Here is a 19015-nt window from a genome sequence, read left to right as displayed (position 1 = left end):
TTCAAGCTCACTGATTCCTTCCTTAGCCACATCCGGTCTCCTGATGAGCCCTTCAGAGTCAGTCTTCATTTCTGCTGTAGCGTTTTTTGATTTCTAGCATTTCCTTTTGATTCTTTCTTAACGTTTCCACCTCTCTGCTTACATTGCCCGTTTGTTCTTGCATGTTGTCTACTTTTTCCATTAGAGCACTTTACATATTAACTATAATTATTTTAAATCCCCTGTCTGATCATTTCAAAATCTGTGTCATATTCAAGTCTGCTTCCGATGCTTGCTTGGTCTCTTTAGACTGTGTCTTTTCTTGCCTTTTTACATGCATTGTAGTTTTTTTGTTAATATTTTAGAAAACCAGACAGGAACTGAGGTAAACAGGGCTTTAGTGTGAGCTTTTATGTTAATTTGGCTAGGAATTGGACTGTGGCTAGTGTTTGCCATAGCTGTCAGTGCCGAAGCCTTCGGTTTCTTCCAGTGTCCTTGTTTTTGCTTCTCCTGTTTTCTTGGGTTTCCCTAGGAACTCCCTCTTAAATAGAGACTGTGTTTTGCAGCTCTTTCAATTGTAATCCGTAGTTATTACGCTGGAGCTCGACTGAGGTAGTGGTAAGGTATTGGGAGGGGAAACATTCTAGTCTTGTGATTAAATCTCAGTCTTTTAGTGGGCTGAGTTCCTCGGCTACAACCTTTAGAAATGTTTCTTAGCTTTTTTTTTCCTCCCTTAAGTAAGACAGGAAGGCTAGAGGGGGGTGGAGTTGGCTAACTACCCTTCCCCCAAAGCTGAGATAGGCTCTGGTAAAGTCTTTTCCCTTGGAAAGTCATTGTGGAGGAGACTCTGGACATATTCAAGAATTGCTCTGCCCCTTCCCCTGCCAGCACCACAAGGGGACCTTTCCCAGATCTTCACTGTGAGAAGCTGGTGGGATTCCTGCTGGTAAAGCCCATGGAAGTGGGCGGGGGTGGCTAAGAGTAGGCCCTCGAGCTTCCTGCTCTCACCCTAATCCGCTGGCAGCCTTCACTGGTTTGTCAGCATTAGCCTGTGGGTGCCCCTGCCAGCCTCGGGCTACGAGGCTTTGCTCTAGGAAAACAGGTCCAAACTGTCTCTCCAGGTTACAGGGTGACATTTTGTCCTGTGATCTTGACTCTCTGATAGGCCCAAGAAAAACCACTGGTATTCAGTTTATTCAGCTTGTTTCTTGTTATGAGAGCAACACTTCTGAGCTCTACACATGTCGGAGCTCCCTTCCTCTTTCCACCACTTTCTCCTCCTTCCATGTCCCATCTTTTGGCAGCTGCACTTTGATTTGTACTTTGGAAAAGGTAGTTCAATTTAACCTTCCATCCTGTGGCTGCAACCAGGTCCTTCCCACTTGGTTCGTAGGTTGCTTCTAAAACTTGAAAATCATTAAACACCATTTCATTATTATAGCTATTTAAATATTGTTCGATGTCAACAAGTAATGAATGAAAATTAGTTTTTTTCCCCCTCAGTAGTGCTATCCCTGAGCCTCTGGCCTTAATGTCAAATAGATTCTCTTTCATAGATTTCATTGGTTGCTGAAAATCATACCACATTTGTCTCAGTCCATTCAGGCTGCTATAACAAAATACCATTAACTGGCTGGCTTGTAAATAGCAGAAATTTATGTCTCACAGTTCTGGAGGCTGAGAAGTCCAGTATCAAGGCACTGGCAGATTCAGCATCTGATGAAGGCCCACTTCCTGGTTCATAGATGTCCATCTTTTCAACGTATCCTCACGGGGCAGAAGGGATGAGGGTCTCTCTGGGGCCTCTTTTACAAGGGCACTAGTTCCATTCATGAGGCCTCTGTCCTCCTGACCTAATCACCTCCCAAAGGCCCCACGTGCTAACACCATCTCCTTGGGGGCTAGGATTTCAATATATGAATTTTGAGGGGACACAAACATTCATACCATAGCAACATGTTAAATTTGCTTCATATTTATACTACAATTATATTGGATAGGTTATTTGTCTCCTGGAGTTTTTAATATACTCTCTGTTTTTCTTGCATTATTTGCCTTTATTTTACCTTGTCAAATAAAGACAAATTCATACTCAGGCAAAAGAGACTCCATTTGAAAAGACTACTGAAATATCGTAATAGGGAGAGGAGGATTCTTGCAATAGAAAGAATACTCCAACTATGAAATTTGTAAGCATCTTAACAGTCAAGAAGGAAAGAGCTTTTCCTTAACAGGGAAGAGTGAACAAGGCTAGAAAGCATCTAGCGTAGAGAGTGAGATGAGTGAATAGCGTGATCAGACAGACGGGGCAAGAAATGCCTTTCCTTGTGGTCAGTCTCAGGAGGCGCCATTCAGGCGTGGCTGTTCCCCATTCCCACACTGGCTCATGCCGAGGTGGGCCAAAGTTCAGGGGTCTGGGGAAGGAGAGAAGCTTAACTAAACTGTGGTCAGGTTAGCAGGTATTTTGTCCAGACTAGTCAGTGGGTGCAAACAGTTCAGCTAATCATTAATGAGAATGGGAAGGGGAATTTGGAAGGTCTGTGTCTGAGTTGTCAGAGGTAAACCTGGGGGCATCCTTGATTCTTTTCTAAGCCGTATGCAGAAAAGGTGGTTCTTTGTAGTAGCCTTTTCCAAGGACATACAGGGTGGGGTGATTTCTTTAGCCATTTCTGTTTTCTAGGAGGAACAGGGCTTAAAATTCGACATTGTCAACCTGCAGGTTTCCCCAGTGTTCTATCCCACTTTCTGTTCTCTTGAGTTTTTTTCTCTGGCACCTCCAGCCCAGAGCCTGGCCCCCAGGGCATCCTGGACTGCCTCCACTGTTCTCCTGGATTGGAGCCCCTGTTTCCTCCATCCCACATCTCTTTGTATCTTGACTTACATTCTCCTTTTGCTGGAGTACTCCCTGAAGTAATTTCCTAAAAAAGGAAGGACAGAAAGTAAATTTTCTGAGTTCTTGTTGATCTGAAGTCTTTAAAAATTCTCCTGACACAGCTTATCTGAGCACAGAATCCTTAGAGTGAAAATCATTTTCCCTTAAAATTTTGAAGACATTGCTCCATTGTGTTTGAGCTGTGAGAAGTCAAGAGCATGTGTGCACACATGGGTGTGTGTACAGAGAAAGGGAGGGACATTCATCCTCAAATGCCAGTATGGTTTTTTCTTCCTTAAACAGGATCTCCTCTCACTGAATCTATTGCCAGCTGAACAGGAATTCATGTGCATTCAATGAATAAATCATGGAAAAATAGCAGCAGATAAATAACTAACTAAATGATTATAAGAGAGTCTTGTTAAAACATAGTTAGACTTGATACTTTTATGAACAACAAGAAAAGGATTGTGGAATTTCTGTAGCCCACCTTTCAATGGGGGTGATCAACTTTTTTATGCGTTGAAACCTTAATAAGGATCCATCGCTTAGTTGCTTGTTTCTTCTCAAAGACCCCTTGATGATAAACATCTCTGTTATTTGTAATTATATGTAGATTATTCTTTTCTAGATCCAAAATAGACTTTTCTAAATACTACTGAGGAGATTAGCATATGCATTTGATTTTATTACTACATCTTAATACCACATTGGCAATTTAGCCTGCTGATGAAATAGTGTTAATTGTCCTTTTCCTTCGTGTCTCCATCATGCGAGCCGACCCGACGCGGGGCCTGTGCAAGGCTGCTCTGCAGCTGTGGGTTGGAAAAGCTCGGCTCTTGGCTCGTCTTCTTTAGAAGCAGATATGTGAGTCACTGGAAACTTCTCTCTCCGGCTTACCAACATTCCAAGCGGCTCCACTTGGACACTTGCACCCCGTCCTGCTGAAAGAAAGTTTAGGTGTTCGAGTGCCAGGGGACTCCCCAGAGAACTGAAGTTACAGCAATGTGAACTTTGAATGCAATTCAACTTTATTTTGAATTATTTTACATCTTTAATAGGTGTATTCTATGTTCTATGAAACTTTTCAATTTTATCTCACAATCTAGTCTTTCAGAATTTAGAGGTAATTTCTTCTGTGTTGGAGTTGAGATCATGAAGGAACCTCTGTTTCTACATGGATGCCCTTTCTGAGATACATATGCAGGTGGAATTTTTATTTGCAAAATATCTTCTGAGTGCTTTTGGCTTGACCACTTCATTTCAACCACTCTTGAAAAAGAACTTGACGTGTATTTTATTCAGTTCCTCTTCTCCTTTTTACTGTCTTTTGACAGTTTCCCTTCTTTTCAAGTTCCACTGCTACTTCTAAGTCCAGCCCTACCGTTCAGGCCTGGATGGCCACGGGAGCCTCCGTCCAGGCTACTGGACCTACCTGCCCGCCACTGCACAGGCTGGCTTCAGAGTCACCTCCCCATTCTGCTGCTCTGGAGATGCCACATCCCCGTCCAAGCACCGTCAACTGCCCCGGTCCTAGGACTAGATTCTTTAGCTGGAGCCCCCTTACCATCTTCTGCTCTGCCAGGCAGTGAGCCCTGCTGTGCCGGGCAGGGCACCTGTGGCCCTGCAGCCGGCAGTGGCCGTGCTCTCACCTCCCATAGCCTGACCCTTGTTTCCCTCTGTGGCAGTATTTGTGTGCACCTGCCTACGAGCAGAGCTAATGGCATGTACACACCTACGGGGCAGGGAACAGTGTCTCAAAATTATTCATTTTCGCCACACTGTTCTGTGTTCAGCAACTGTTTGTTGAATAAGTGGTAGGGTGGGTTTTAATACATTCTTCTCTTTCTTTGGGGACAAGTTGGGGAATCAGCTGGCATGATAATTCTGTCAGTTACGTTGACTTCTTGAGAGCATTGGAGAACAGCATGCTGGCAAGAGCTCAGCCGAAAGAGAAAGAGGAGAGCCTGCCAATCAACTTTTCCACGCTGGCCCCAGAGGAGGTTGTGAAGAACATCCAGGAGGTGGTTGAGTCTTCCCAGCCCGCTTTGTTAAAGGTATGGCAGACTGAACGTGCTTTATTGGGAAAACTCATCGCAACTCGGGCACACGCCTTTCAGCCATCCCCCTCCTCCAGGACCCTTCCCGCCTCTTTCCATTGTCCTTGGCGTGTCTAGCTCATCAAGAGCAGATTGTTTATTTGAGCAGATGTGTATCCATTTTTGCCCTACAGAAAGCTACCGCGATTCCACCCCAGCATGTGCTCTCGAGGTGCAAGTGCTCAATACTTAGCAAATCCTGGGTGTGGGGTGAGGTCAGGGGGTTCCGGTCACAGAGGGCAGAGAACAGGGCCCTTGGGCGAGAGTGAGCTTGGCACATCCAGTGAGCTCTCCGTGTGGCCAGGCACGGGCCCACAGAGATGAGGGATGAAAGGTGGTCTTGAAGAGGTTGAGTGGGGCTGGCTGTGGCACAGAGACTAGGCCACCGGGAGCTAGGAGAGTCACCCAAGTAGATTGTCATTGCACAGCTTACATTTGTGTGTCACTTGAGAGAGTGATGCTGCTAACCACACTGGTGTCCTTGGAAAGAGTGCTTTGGAACCACACTCCTGGAAAGTTGGTGGTCCCCATACTGGCCCACATGAGTTTCCTACTTCCCATGGGAAGCTGGTACCCACAGCCCAAACAACCCCAGCCAAACCAGACTTAAAGAGCCACTGAAAACCCCTAGGGCCATGTGCACTAAGTCCCTAGAATGAAAATCCCCCCTGATGTCACAAAGTCCTGGCTGTGCACTGAGTGTTCGGTGTTGCACTGGGGAGAGGGTTCCCCAGTAGCTTTGCAGACAGCCTGCTCTGTCCTCCAGGGTGCTTTGGTGGGCCACCAGCCCCGATGAGATTCCATGAGTCTTTTTTTCTCTTTGATCACAACCTTGCAAGGTGGGATTACTGGTTCCACTCTACAGGAGGGAAAATTAAGGCTCAGAGTGAATAAACTTGCCTGAGATCACACAGGGAATATGTAGCAGAGCCAGGAACGTGGCTAGAAAGAGGAAAGTGGGCCCATCTCAGCCTGTCTTTTCCAAATCCAAGTGTTTTGAAGAGTTAAAGTCCTAAGGATCTTTAATTGAGCTGTGCTGTTCACTATCCATGACTTTTGGAGATCGACTTTAGTTGCTTAGAGTTTTATGAGGATTTTGCATTTTTATATCTTTATTTTCATGATTATCTAAAGAAACTTAGTACGTGCATGTTGTGGGTCACCTGGAGACACATGACGAGGTGCCACCAGACCGCCAGTGCCGGAGCTTGTGCTTGAGGTGGCCCTTGAGGTGGCCCTGCCCGCTGGTCACATAGGTCACATTCACAAACTCAGATGTCCACAGGGGCCAGGAGTGAAATAGATGACGGGGCCCCGGCAAGCAGGGGAGCACAGCCCTGGCTGAAGGCAGCATCCCCTCGCCCCACCCGACTGTCGCTGAGCTGGAGAGTGGGCCCAAAGTTCCTAGATCTTGTCACTTTTCATGAGAAGCTGTAAGTCTCCTGATTTCTAAATGTCAGCACGTATTTCACATTTTTCAGAAGCACTGTGAGGGCCAAATAAACCCATTTGCGGGATGGCTTTGCCCCCTTCTAACCTAAAGTGGCCCTGCTTGACAGCTATCAGGATGTTTCTCAAGCTGAAGTCCATGGAACCCTTGGGAGGAACTGTGGCTCTCACTTTTGAGAAATGCTCCTGGCAGTGAGATTCTAAGCAAGAGGGCGTGGAAGATGGATTGGAGGGAGAGAGGGCACGAGGGGGCAGTGCGGAGAGGAGGGATGATGATGTCTACGGATAGCCATCAGAGGGGACCCCGACATATCTGCGCATTTCTGTATGTCAGTGGAGATGCCTCACATGTGTCTTGTTTCTGAAATGGCCTAACAGTACCTCACTTTTATATAACATACAGTTTTCTAAGCCTTTTCTCAATTGATTCTTCCACTGGCCCTGTGGCTTGGCAGGCTGGGTTTGCACACAGACCCAGGGAAGTGCAGATCCTGTGGCCAGAGCAAGCTGGAGCCAGGGTCGCCTCTGAGGCCCGCTGAGCATTGCACAGTGCCCCCTCCGTGCCACAAGCCCCCAGACGCCCGGTAGCACAGAGCGCCCAGTTTGCCATGTGCATTTTTGTGACTGTCCTCGACGTTTAGTACCTGGATAGGGCATTTTCCAGTTACTTAGTAAAACTTACAACTGCCCTCTGAATTAGGCCGGGCGCGGTGGCTCACGCCTGTAATCCTAGCACTCTGGGAGGCCGAGGCGGGTGGATCGCTCAAGGTCAGGAGTTCGAGACCAGCCTGAGCGAGACCCCGTCTCTACTAAAAATAGAAAGACATTATATGGACAACTAAAAATCTATATAGAAAAAATTAGCCGGGCATGGTGGCACATGCCTGTAGTCCCAGCTACTCGGGAGGCTGAGGCAGTAGGATCGCTTAAGCCGAGGAGTCTGAGGTTGCTGTGAGCTAAGCTGACGCCACGGCACTCACTCTAGCCTGGGCAACAAAGTGAGACTCTGTCTCAACAAAAAAAAAAAAAAAAAAAAACAAAAAAAAAAACAACTGCCCTCTGAATTAAGTCCGTCTTTATAGCCAAGAGGCTGAAGTTCAGAGAGATTGAGGACTTACAGTGGGCAACAGAGCCTAGGTTCAAAGACATTCCTGGCCATAGGACCAGGGAAATGTCCCACTGTACACAGCTACCTCGTATTTCTACGAGCTAAGTACAAATTTGAAGCTATCTAGTAATTTTAAGGTTAATTTGGTTACACATATACCATCACCCCAGGAAGCCAATGGGGTGTGCCTAATTATCCCTGAATGAGAATTAACAGGGGAATTTGGTTTGGGGGTTGCAGGCACATTAAATTCTTACTTAAAAAAAAAAAGATCTTAATCTACCACTTGATACAGATTTCCTAGTGCAATAAAAATGAATGATTTTATTTCGACAGATGGAAAAAAATGTGTTTTCTTTTTATAGCACATTTTTGCACTTTTTCAGTTTGACTACTATGCTGCTGGATTTGCAATGTGTACCCCAGCCCCTCCAGCACAGGCACGGGCAGCAGGGGTCTTCTCATACGTGAGGCCCCTCGGGCTCTGGCTAAGGGTCAGGAGAGGACGCAGCCTCAGTGTAAAAGCCCATGGTGGGTGGAGGGGTGGCCCCATGACCCTTCCCTTAGCTGCTCCCAAAGTCAGACTCCTGCCTTGAGACGCCGCCCCGAGGCAGTGGGATCTCTCCTGAGCCTCCTGTTACAAGTCATTTGTGCTTAAAGGACCTAGAATTTAAGAGTCGAGAGAACTTCAGCACGTTACTCTCTCCTCTCCTCTGTCAAACAGGGCTCCTGGGAGCGGGGCTGAGGGTTCCGTTAGGTCATGGGTGCCTGGGGCCAGAATTCCTCTTCACTCTTCCTCCGTCCGAACAGGAGCAAATAAGGTAAATTTCCTCTGGAACTCAGACGCTCTCATCCTGTGTGCATATCCTCCCGTCTTAGTCCTTCAATAATGGTGCATTTATTTAGTAATTTAGAATTTATAGGGGACTTTCATATACTAGATTTCATCTGCATTCAGCAGAAATGATACTTAAGGAAAATGTTTTTGAAATAATCACTTGACTGTAGTAACATTTACCATCTTTTTTTTTTCTTTCTCCCCTTTTTTTAGGCATTTTCTGCATTGGATAAAGAGGACACAGGATTTATAAAGGATACAGAATTTGGACAAGTTATTAAGGATTTCTGTTACAAACTCACAGATAGTCAGTATCATTATTTTTTGAGGAAACTAAGAATTCATCTAACCCCCTATATAAATTGGAAGTATTTCCTCCAGAACTTCAGCTGTTTCCTTGAGGAGGTAAGTGTCTTTGTGAAAACGAGCTAAAATTAGTTTTTGCAAAATGGATAATTGATTTGAACCACATCAGGTAAATTGCCAATCACCTTATGTAATTAGCTCATTCTTAATGAAAAATTGGTATAGATTCTACATGGAGTATTAGAAGGCGAATAGCCTTTACTTTGTTGAAAAGTTTTTATTTTATTTTATTTTAACTTTCAAAGAAGTTTTCGAGCTTGCTTTTATCTGGTTGTTTTAGAGTGCTAAGGAATCTTGGATCCCAGAAGACAAGCCGGGAAATGAGATTACTAGAGCAAACAGCAGGACCATTTTTAAGGTTTTAGGTTAGTAATAACAGCAGCAGCAAACACCACGGAGCGAGCACTTTCTGTGGGCAGCCGCTGTTGTTAGTCCTGTGTGTGCAATTGGCTTGTGTAATCCTGTTGCGGTCCCCACAAGGTCTGAGCTGTTCACGTCCCCAGTTGAGAGATGAGGCGGCTGGCACGGAGATGTCAGGGCCTGCCCACAGGCACCTGGCTGGTGAAGGGAGAGCTGACGTGCAAACCCGGAAGGCTGGGCCCCGATGCTGGGCTCCTGAGCACGGTGCTTTCTCTGAATTTTTTTTATCTTCACCACTTAGATGGATGTTCCCAAACAATATATTCTATTATGTAGCATGTTTTGGAACTTTCTATAAATGGTGTTATATTGAATGTTGTCTTTTGTACTTGTTTTTTTCTTGCTTAATATTACGAATTTAAGATTTATTCACGTCAATACATTGGCTTTAGTTCATTCACTTAAGCTGCTATAGAAATAGTCTTAAATGAATACATTGTTTTGAATGAACATGCTACCATTCAGTTATCATCCTCCTGTTAATGAACGTGTAGGTTGTTCTCAATTTCCTCCACCACAAGCAGAGCACCAGTCAGCCTCGTGCCTGTCTCCTTGTGCACGCACACGGGAGCTACTCTGCGTGCAGTTGCCGAGCGGAGGGCAGGCCCGTGTTCAGCTTCCCCAGGCGCTGGCCAGCGTTCTCCTAAGTGGTCGTACCACTGTACACTCCCACCAGCGGTACCTGAGCTCCTGGCACTCCACATCCCTCTAACCCTTGATAACTTCCTCTGATCCGATTGTGAGTAAGGTAGGACGCTTGTGTGTGTGGTCTGCCATTCAGGTTTCTTCATCTGCAAACTACCTGAAAGGATTCCAGTCAGTCCTTGGCGGCATGTGCATTGCAAATAACCTCTGGTCTGTGACTTGTCTTTGCTCTTTGCTTGTGGTGACTCTCAGTACTTTTAATGATTATACTTTTTGTGATTTTTAAAAGAAATATATATTCATTATAGAAATTTGGGGAAATACAGGAAAATATAAAAAAGAAAGCAGGAATCTAAACCCCACAATAATGGTATGATGACAAGAACAACCTCGACCACTATTTAGTGAGCACCTGCTAAGCTCTGGGCCCTCCACGAGTACTTTCTCCTCTTGCTATCCCCAGTGAGGAAGGTGGAGCACACAGACTCCCAGCAGTCCTGTGGCCACCTCAGCAGGTTATGGCCGTCCAGGTGGTTCAGAGTTAGAGCCAGTGTTCCAGGTGCCACACTGACTTGGAGATCATTTTTTTCCTATTTTTAATGCACTTTTTTAAAAAGTGGAGATGACACTGTATTTATTTATATATCTTCCTTTTCTTTACTTAACATGAAATTGCACCATGTCACTTAAAGGTTTTCAAACATCATTTAAAATGTCTATACAACATTCCATCTACTCCCTTATTTTTAAGCATTTAGATTTTTTCCAGCTTTTGCCACTGTACTTTACAGTGAACATTTTATATGAAAATCTATATCTACATTTTGGATTCTCTCTTTAGGAAAGAATCCAAGAAATAAAATGAGGGTCAAAGGACAGGAATATTTTTGTTGATCTCAAAAGAAGCCCTTTATATATTGTTTTAAATAATTCATTTTTATATGGATGAATCATATATCATAGGTGATTAAATATTGACAATTTCATAAGTTTAAGCTAATATTCGTAGAAGCTATATCCATTATACTTTGTTTGCAATATACTGATAATTTTGAAGAAAGTAATTAAAATCACCCCTAGGAACAACTAATATTAATATTTTGGTATATTTACATCCAGTCCCTTTTCCGTACAAACATCTTTGGGAGTGGGGCCGAGACAGACTGTATCTGCTGTTGAGTTTGGGGATTGTGTTCTGGACTCTTGCAAGTTTGTTTTTTAACAAACATTTTTTGTTGCTATCAAAGGTAATATATGCCCATGTAGAAATAAAATTAAATTGTTGCAATAGATTTAAAAGCAGAGATCACTTGACTCACTGTTCAGCCCCAGTCCCGCTCCCCAAAAGTGACACTGTTGCTTTTGCTGCTGCCAGCCGGTCCCTCAGCGGTGCCCTCGCCCCTGCGGTGCCCGAGTGGTGGGTCTCGGGCCCTGTGCACTGACTGGCCAGCCGTGCAGCAGGTGAGGATCAGGCTTCCCGCTTCCTGCCGCGCGGGCACTTCTCCTGGAGTCCCTGGCCGGCTCCCTTCTGCCTTCTCACTTACTGTCACAGCACTGGCGCTCTCGGGGCTCTTCATTTTCACACCGAGTGTGGATTTCATTTGGCACGTGCCGTTCCATTGTGTGGATTCATTCACTGTCTCTGTGAACACCTGTTTCCTATGGGCTCCTGTGGACCAGGCACTGAGCTAGGTAGGTGCCAGGCTTAGCGACAAGCGAAACAGACACAGCCCCTGCCTTGTAGGAGCCTCCATTCTAGCCAGGGACCAGGACCGAGTGACTAGATCTCGTGTCAGAGAACAGCACCTGCTGTGAGAAGAGGAAGCAGAGCGGAAGGGAGGGCCTGAGAACATGACGTCTGAGCCGAGACCATGGAGGTGAGGGAGAGTGCAGTGACAGAGGGGAGGGACCTCAGGCACAACCAGTGTGATGGCTTGGACAGGAGGGAACCGTGCATTTGAGGGGCAGAGGGTCAGCGGTGGGTGGGTGAAGAAGAGGGCTGTAGGTCATGGAGAGGCAGGGCCGGGTGGCCTGAGGTCCTCGTCAAGTCTTTGGCTTTGACTCTGGGTCTGCTCAGGCGGCCTTAGCAAAAGTCCTTCAAAGGACCCGTGAGTGGAGGAGGCTGTGCTCAAACTTCCGCAGTCTGCTGTCCTGCCTTGGGGTGGCCAGACTGGCCTGCCCCTGAATCACAGGGGGCCCCTCTGCTGACTCTGGAATTAAGGCCCAAGGATGCGGGCATTTCTAAAGCTTTCCTGTTGCCAGCTTGCTTCCCCAGCATCAGTTAGCTCTACCTGATTTTCTTCATGGAGAGTCGCTTTCACCTCTGGAAGCACTTTGCTCGGCATCTTTGCGAGAAGGTTTAGGGTTAACTGTGAAAAGAGTGATGAGGATAAATGTGCTCTGAGACGGGAGGGACTGTGGTAGGCCAGGGACCAGGGCACAGAGGTGGTGCCGTCCTCGAGGTGCCCCTGCAGTGCCGCCTCCTGCTCGACCTGGTCAGTGTGCAGTCAGCGCTCTGGGAGTGCGAGCCTGTCGACCCCCCGAATTGGCCTAGGAGGATGTGCGACACCTGCCCAGTGCCTGAGCTGAGGTGAACCGGAAGAGCTGAGCGAGGGACTTCTGGGCTGGAAGGACAGTGAGACCGTGAGAGCACGAGGTGGCAGGGCGAGGGGTGACTGCAGCTCTGGTCATGGCGAATTGCAGGGGAGGCGAGGGCTTTCTTTTGTCCTGCTTATCTGCCGCTGGGGGCAAGAGGTGTGGCAGGGACAGACCACTAGGGTTCCAGCATCCTCCGCTGCGGTTTGGGTCCCTTCCTCTGAGCAGAGAAGCGCGGATGACTCCTGAGCGCGGGAGTGGGCCAGCTTACTCCAGGGCGGCGAAGGTCGGGAGGCCGGGGAAGAACTGCGACTGTGCTCGCCGAGAGGACTTCTAACGTCTAATCCCAGCTTGTTCTTCCTTTAATAGAAGGGAAAGAAGTAACAAATAATAGGAGTAGTTAATGCATCATCCTTAAGCTCATTAAATATGATACCAGTCATCCTTTTCCTCTAGGGGATGCACAGGAGGCAAGTAATTAAAAGGAGATTACCAAAATGTAATTAAGACAGTCGGCACCTCTCCTCACAAAGCAAGTTCACCGTGAACACTCCCCAGCCAGACCGAACCCGCTCTTGGAAAGGGAAAAACTGGAGTGGTAGTTAGGACATCGCGTAAGACCTTGAGTAGACTGAAAGTACATAGAGAGCAAAGGTGACAATTTTACACCCATTCAGAGTCCATTCCTTATATTAGGGGTACCACGAAATCTGTCCTCAAAAACTTTTGTTAATCTTACATCTCATCTGCCTGTCACACAGACACGCGAAAACGATCTGAGCTCTTCTCTCAGCAGACGCCGCCGCCTGCTTTCCGCCCCCCCCCGTACTGGCTTTACCGCGTGCTCGTCCCCTCCTTGCTCCTTCTGCTGCTTTGCTGAGCGCCACTAAAACCACACAGTGCTTCTCAAAGTGCAGGCCACAGGCCACCAGCCAGCACAGAGCAGCCCACCGCAGGGTGCAGGGTCAGTCCGTGGCAGGCCCAAGCGTCCCCCGTGCCGCAGGCGCAGTGGTTATCCTTGTGCGCATGGCCCTCCGCCCCCAGGCAGCCCCCAGGCGCAGAGAACTGTGAACTGATGGGGAGGCAGAGCCCCAAAGTCTTCCCAGGCAGCACGGCACTTGTTCCTGCACCTGGGACCCTCCCCGCTCCATGCAAGACGGGAGCGCTGACCTGTGGGGCAGCAAAGAAGAGGTGTGAGGTTTGGGGACGGAAATGCTCCCTGGTGGCTTGGTTAACAAGCAACACGGAAAAGGGGGGGAAAAAAAGGACAAATACTAGATGACAGGAAAAGTACCTTTTTCATAAGATTCCCACAAACTGGGTGAAAACATCACCTGAACCTCTCTCCTCAGCAGATACCTCTTTTTCACTCCTAGAAAAACATTTTACATTCAAAATGCCACGTGCAAAATGTAGAGTATCACCTTGTTTTTAGAAAATCGTTCCTGTTTAACATTTCTTTCAAATCTTAACATGCAATTTCAGTATCTTCTGCAAATATAAAAATAACACTCAGAGCAAAATAGAATTTTTGGAAGACATAGTAGAAACCCGTATAAAATCTTTCTACTTTATTACCATGGAAATAATGGAATTTTTTTTTTTAACAAAACAGATTCTTTTTCAATGCAGAGTAATTATTTTGTCACATTCTAGCCAGCAGAGAGCCAATGAGATCTTTCCTTACTTTGTGTTTATAATGCATGATCTTTAAAGACATTCAGTTATACATTAAATACCTTGAAGATGGTTCTTTTATCAAGAGAGAATTAAAGAATGTAGTTTTCAACCGAAGGGACCATAAAGCACATCAAAATGTTTGTAATCTTTTATGAATATCATATTTATATTTGCTGCCAACAGTGTTACTTCTTTTTATTGTAAATATAATGGTGTCCATGTATTTTTAATGAATGTGATAAAAAAGGGGGGAGGAGTTTCCATTTCAGGAAAGGGCTCTAAGATTATTAGAAATATATTAAGTAAATTATTAAGATATTATCATTACTGTTATTTACTCTTGCTCCTAATGGCAAGAAAAGCTAAGTCTTCTTGATATAATTCCAGTGATTTTATGTTTCCTGGACTTCGACTCTCGCCACTTGCTAATGTGACTGACACCTACTACCTGCTGTGCTGTAGACTGCTGACACTCTGGCTAGTCGTGGGTAACTTAGGCCCACTTAGATACTCGGTGGCCTTGGTGACAGGCCAGGGCAAGGGGCCTGCTGGGCCCACTGTGCCTAAACTCTAGTAAAAGGAATATTATCACAGCCTTGAATATCACCAGCCACCCACCCCACAGGGCCTGTAGGCGTCGTGTGGCGTTCCTGCAGGAATGGGTAGACGTGACGCGTCCCCTCGTCCTCAGGCCTGTGAGCTTGCCGAGCTGGCTGCCCTGCAGGCGGAGAGCCCTGGGTCCTTGGCACGGGGCCATCTGCTTCCTCTGAGCACCAGCGTCTACACTGGTCCCAGCACCATCCCAGTGTCTGCACTAGTACAGGTAGCCTTCTGAAAGCTGACTGTAATGATCAAAGCAGCAGAATAAAGTGTCATCATCACGGAAGATTAGCAGTGAGGTGGCACAACCTGATAAATGTAACCGTCACTTAGCATGGTGCGGAGTTAGTCTTTCAGGTTGGTAACAGCAACAGTGCAGCTCCTCTGCGCATGCACCGGGCCCCGCCTGGATCTGAAGCCTCCTTTTGGGAAGGAGTGTCGGTCCCCCTCCAGCCCCGGTTCCCAGCGGGGTGAGCGGTCTGGGGCTGGACACACGCTCTGCTCCAGCACCTGCCAGGTGGAGCTTTGCCAGACGCGGGACAGGGTTGTCCACCAAAGGGACAGTGGCTTGGCTTCTGATGCCTCCTGCAGGAACGTGAAGATGGCCACACCAGGCTTGCTTCCACCTGGGCCCTGTGGAGGGTGGTCACGTTGCCCCTTTACCCATTGGAGGGACCCCCTTTTAAACACAGCTGGTTTGGGCAGAAGGCTTTCATGAATCCAGTCAGTGAGGCTGGGAAGGAAGCGTATCCAAACGGAATCTCTGGCAATGTAGCTGTTTTCATTTGTATGGTTGAATTTTCTCAAACCCGAAAGCCCTGTGTTCTTAGGGGGCAAGAACAGGGCCTCCTTTACCTGTGTCCCAGCTCCGTACCATGCCTGCAGGGGAGGCCCCGCCCAGTCTCCCACCACCGCGTGGAGGAATCCTGTCCACTTCCTCCAGTATCCCGCTCTGCGATTCTCGGAGCAGCGTCCCTCCTGCATCTGGGTTGGGCTTCTTTCTTGCTTCCTGCCCTCAGTGGGACACTCTGTATGTTCAAAATCATGGGTCTGGCACAACCAGTCCAGGCGGGCAGGCTCCCCGTTCATTTGACTCGAATGCCCCGTTACACTGGAAGAATCTTAACATTGGACATACAACAAACATGAATGAGAACGTGTGCTGGGCATAGGGCCAGGCCCATGGGGAGACAGTAGACACACTCAGTTCTCCTTTGAGTGGGCAGTGCTCCAGCAGATGACTGTGACCATTTGTCAACAAACCAGAAGTTTCCATCTCTTGGCTTGCACTGAAGCCTGAATTTGAATGGTCCGTGCTGAGAGATTAAGAGAAGGAGCAAGCCCCCTACCTAGTGACTGTGCCTGGCAAGTTACTGTCATCCTCTTGTCACCCGCAGTCAGACCAAAGTGATGGCCGACAGGCACTGGGCGTGTGCTGTGAGCCAGACACCACTCTAAGCACTTCCCATAATTAACTCAGCGAATCCCCAGGCCAGCCCTTTACCGTGCGGGCACTATCGTTAGTGTTGTTTCACAGAGGCAGAGACTGAGGTTCAGAGAGGTAGGAGCATCTGTTCCCAGCCACACAGCTAGAGATGCTGAGCTCAATTAGAATGCCGACCCATTCCCAGGCCCCTGCCCCCTGCCTCCTACCTGTAAAACGCGATCTGTTCTAGCGTCTACCTCATAGGATTGCTGTTCAGATTAAGCAAGTTAATGCGGAAAAAGCTTTGCATGGTAACTAACACGCCAAACACCAAACGTTTGCGTTCCTTATTATTTTTATTCTATCCCACTTCAATGAGTGCATATTTAATGTTTAGTAATGATGTGATTAAATGGTATAGGATTTATTTGGGTGGAAGAATTTATTTTAATAGTTTTATAAATGACTTCACCCATGAGTTTATTGAATCATTAAAGGGTCAGAGGGGTAGCTTAAATGTTTCCCTTTTATTTCTCTGCGTTTTATGGCAATTTCATGCTACTGAAGGGTTTGTGAATTGGATGTTTGCAAAGGTCTCAGCATAGATCCTTTGTGAATGTCAAGCTGTATGCAGGAGAAAGCGCAGAGAGCCGAGGGGAGTGTGGGTGGGGAAAGACGGGCAGAAGCAGCTTTCTGATGAGCTTGCGCAGAGTCTGGAAGGATGAGTTGGAGGAGCCGGGGCTTCCTGGGTGGAGGATGGGTGTGTGCACAGCCCCAGGGGCTGGGAGAGCACCACGCTTTGGGCGTGCCCAGAGCATGGGCCACCAGGAAAGGCCCATGGCAAAGGGTTCTGTGAGGAGACCCAGGGGCAGGGTGGTCCGCTTTGTCCTTGCTTAGTGGGCCTCTCAAAGTGTCAGCGTCTCCAGTGCAGAGGCTTTGGTCTCTGTCGCCACTGCCTGGGACGGTGCGTGGCACAGGGTGGGCCCCGGTCAATCTTTCTGAGTTATGACACTCCTATATTCAGTAGGCACTAGTGTTCTCGTGCATGGGGTAGGCGGCTGAATTGTGATGGAATTGGGGGAGCGTGGCTTTGGAGTCAGACCCTCGCAAGCTCCAGCACGGCTTGTTGGGGGTGGCCTGGGACCACAGCAAGTCCTGGCCTCTTGGACCTGAGCCCCACTCACTTTGTCTATACTGCAGGGAAAGCCACGGCTGCCTCACAGGGCGATGTGAGGATCGGAGAAGATCCCATGTCGTACCAGCCCGGTGCCTGGCTGAAGGAGGCGCAGCAGGGTGGCTGCCAGTGCTGCAGGGCTCAGTTCTCAGTAAACATTGGTTTAACTGACTCGAAGCCTGACTTAACCCAATGGCCTTTACATAGGAAGTTCCGGAATCTTCTCATTTGCCATCATTCATTGCCCAGAAAGAATCTTGCTTGGTAAGAGATCCCAGGTCTAGGCAGTGGTTTTGCCGCCAGGGAGCCCGGAATTCTGGCGAAACTGCCTCACTTGTGCAAACAACATACTGGATTATCTACTCCGATTCGGCAATCGCTTCAGGCCCAGTCTCCTAGTGGACGAGCGTCTCCCTCTGGGGGTGCGCGTGGCGCCCCTCACACAGCGGTTTCTGGACCCAGCAGAAGAGGTCTGTGGCAGTCAGCTTCCACACAGAGCTTCCAGTTACTTTCATCTGGAGTTTTAAGTGTTTTATCTTTTTTTTTTTTTTGACAGGCAGTTTTACTGCTGTTGTTATTTTTAGCATTCATTTATTCACTGTAAATACAAATGAAGATACAGTACAATTAATTTCTTTCCTAATCAAAATATTTGATCAAATGAAGTAATTTTTCAATTCTTAGAAGTAATTATACCGTTCTTTAAAAGGAAGTGGAGGAATTCTTTACTGAGTATTTCTAATTAGGAGTTTTTGCTACCTGCTGAGTTCTTATTCTATATGAAGTTTCAGGATTTTTTTTCCTTTCTGTAACAAATCATAGACAAAACTATGTAATTGTCTCCCTAAGTATTCAGAGCAAAACTTAGTACATGAATCATGCAGTCTGATGAGCTAATTATAACCTTCATAATTAAATTAATATACAGATATATCTCTAATATGACAGCTTGGGTGGACCTTGCAAAACCACTTTGTCTTAACCCATTGCTCTCGGGCAGGTAACTGCCATCTTGACACCCACAGGAGGACCACAAAGTCCCCCTGCAATGTGCCTATTGTCAAGGAACATTGATGATCAAAAACCTACCTGTGCTGAACAGTCTACTTCTTCCCAGGCCTGACCCTGCTTAGCTTCCATGAACAGTTTCCTTGGTGTTTTGTTGTTGTTGTTGTTGTTGTTGTTGAGACAAAGTCTCACTCTGTTGTCCTGAATAGAGTGCAGTGGTGCCATTGTAGCTCACTGCAACCTCTGACTCCTGGGCTCAAGTGATCCTTCTGCCTCAGCCTCTCAGGTAGCTGGGACTATAGGTGCCTTCCGCAACGCTGAGCTGATTTTTTTCTACTTTTAGTAGAGATGGGGGTCTCACTCTTGCTCAGGCTGGCTTCAAACTCCTGAGCTCAAGCAATCCTCCTGCCTCAGCTTCCCAGAGTGCTGGGATTACAGGCGTGACCCACCGCACCCAGCCAGCTTCCAAGAACAGATGAGATCGGGTGCATTCGGGGTGGTATGACCATAAACATCAGCCCACTTCTTTTCTCTGTATTCTAAGCTCCCCTTTTATTTCTTACTAGTTAGAAATTCAGAACTATATCCGCCAGCTATTGCTAAGTAACAAACACGAAACCTCAAGAGCACAAAACAGTAACAATTTATTCAGCTTTCACGTCTGTGGGGTGGCTGATCGAGGCCAGGCTCGGCTCTGGTGTCTTGACTGGGACTTCTCTGCTCTGTGTCTTTCTCTCACCCTCGTCCTGGGGCCAG

At 47.2% G+C, this 19015-nt stretch overlaps 1 protein-coding gene across 1 annotated transcript in view; it reads left to right on the top strand.

Annotated features, from left to right (window-relative positions):
* EFCAB6 (EF-hand calcium binding domain 6) overlaps positions 1 to 19015 on the top strand; it is a 201151-nt gene that overhangs the window by 147543 nt on the left and 34593 nt on the right. Inside the window, exons 24-25 of the mRNA XM_069491269.1 lie at positions 4713 to 4908; positions 8559 to 8750. Coding sequence (XP_069347370.1) covers positions 4713 to 4908; positions 8559 to 8750 — 388 coding nt within the window. The remainder of the gene's footprint in view (positions 1 to 4712; positions 4909 to 8558; positions 8751 to 19015) is intronic.

Source organism: Eulemur rufifrons, chromosome 16 (genome assembly GCF_041146395.1).
Source record: "Eulemur rufifrons isolate Redbay chromosome 16, OSU_ERuf_1, whole genome shotgun sequence".
In the NCBI taxonomy this organism is placed as follows: domain Eukaryota; kingdom Metazoa; phylum Chordata; class Mammalia; order Primates; family Lemuridae; genus Eulemur; species Eulemur rufifrons.
Note: the sequence above shows the minus strand (reverse complement) of the source record. Positions and strands in the feature narration are given on the sequence as shown.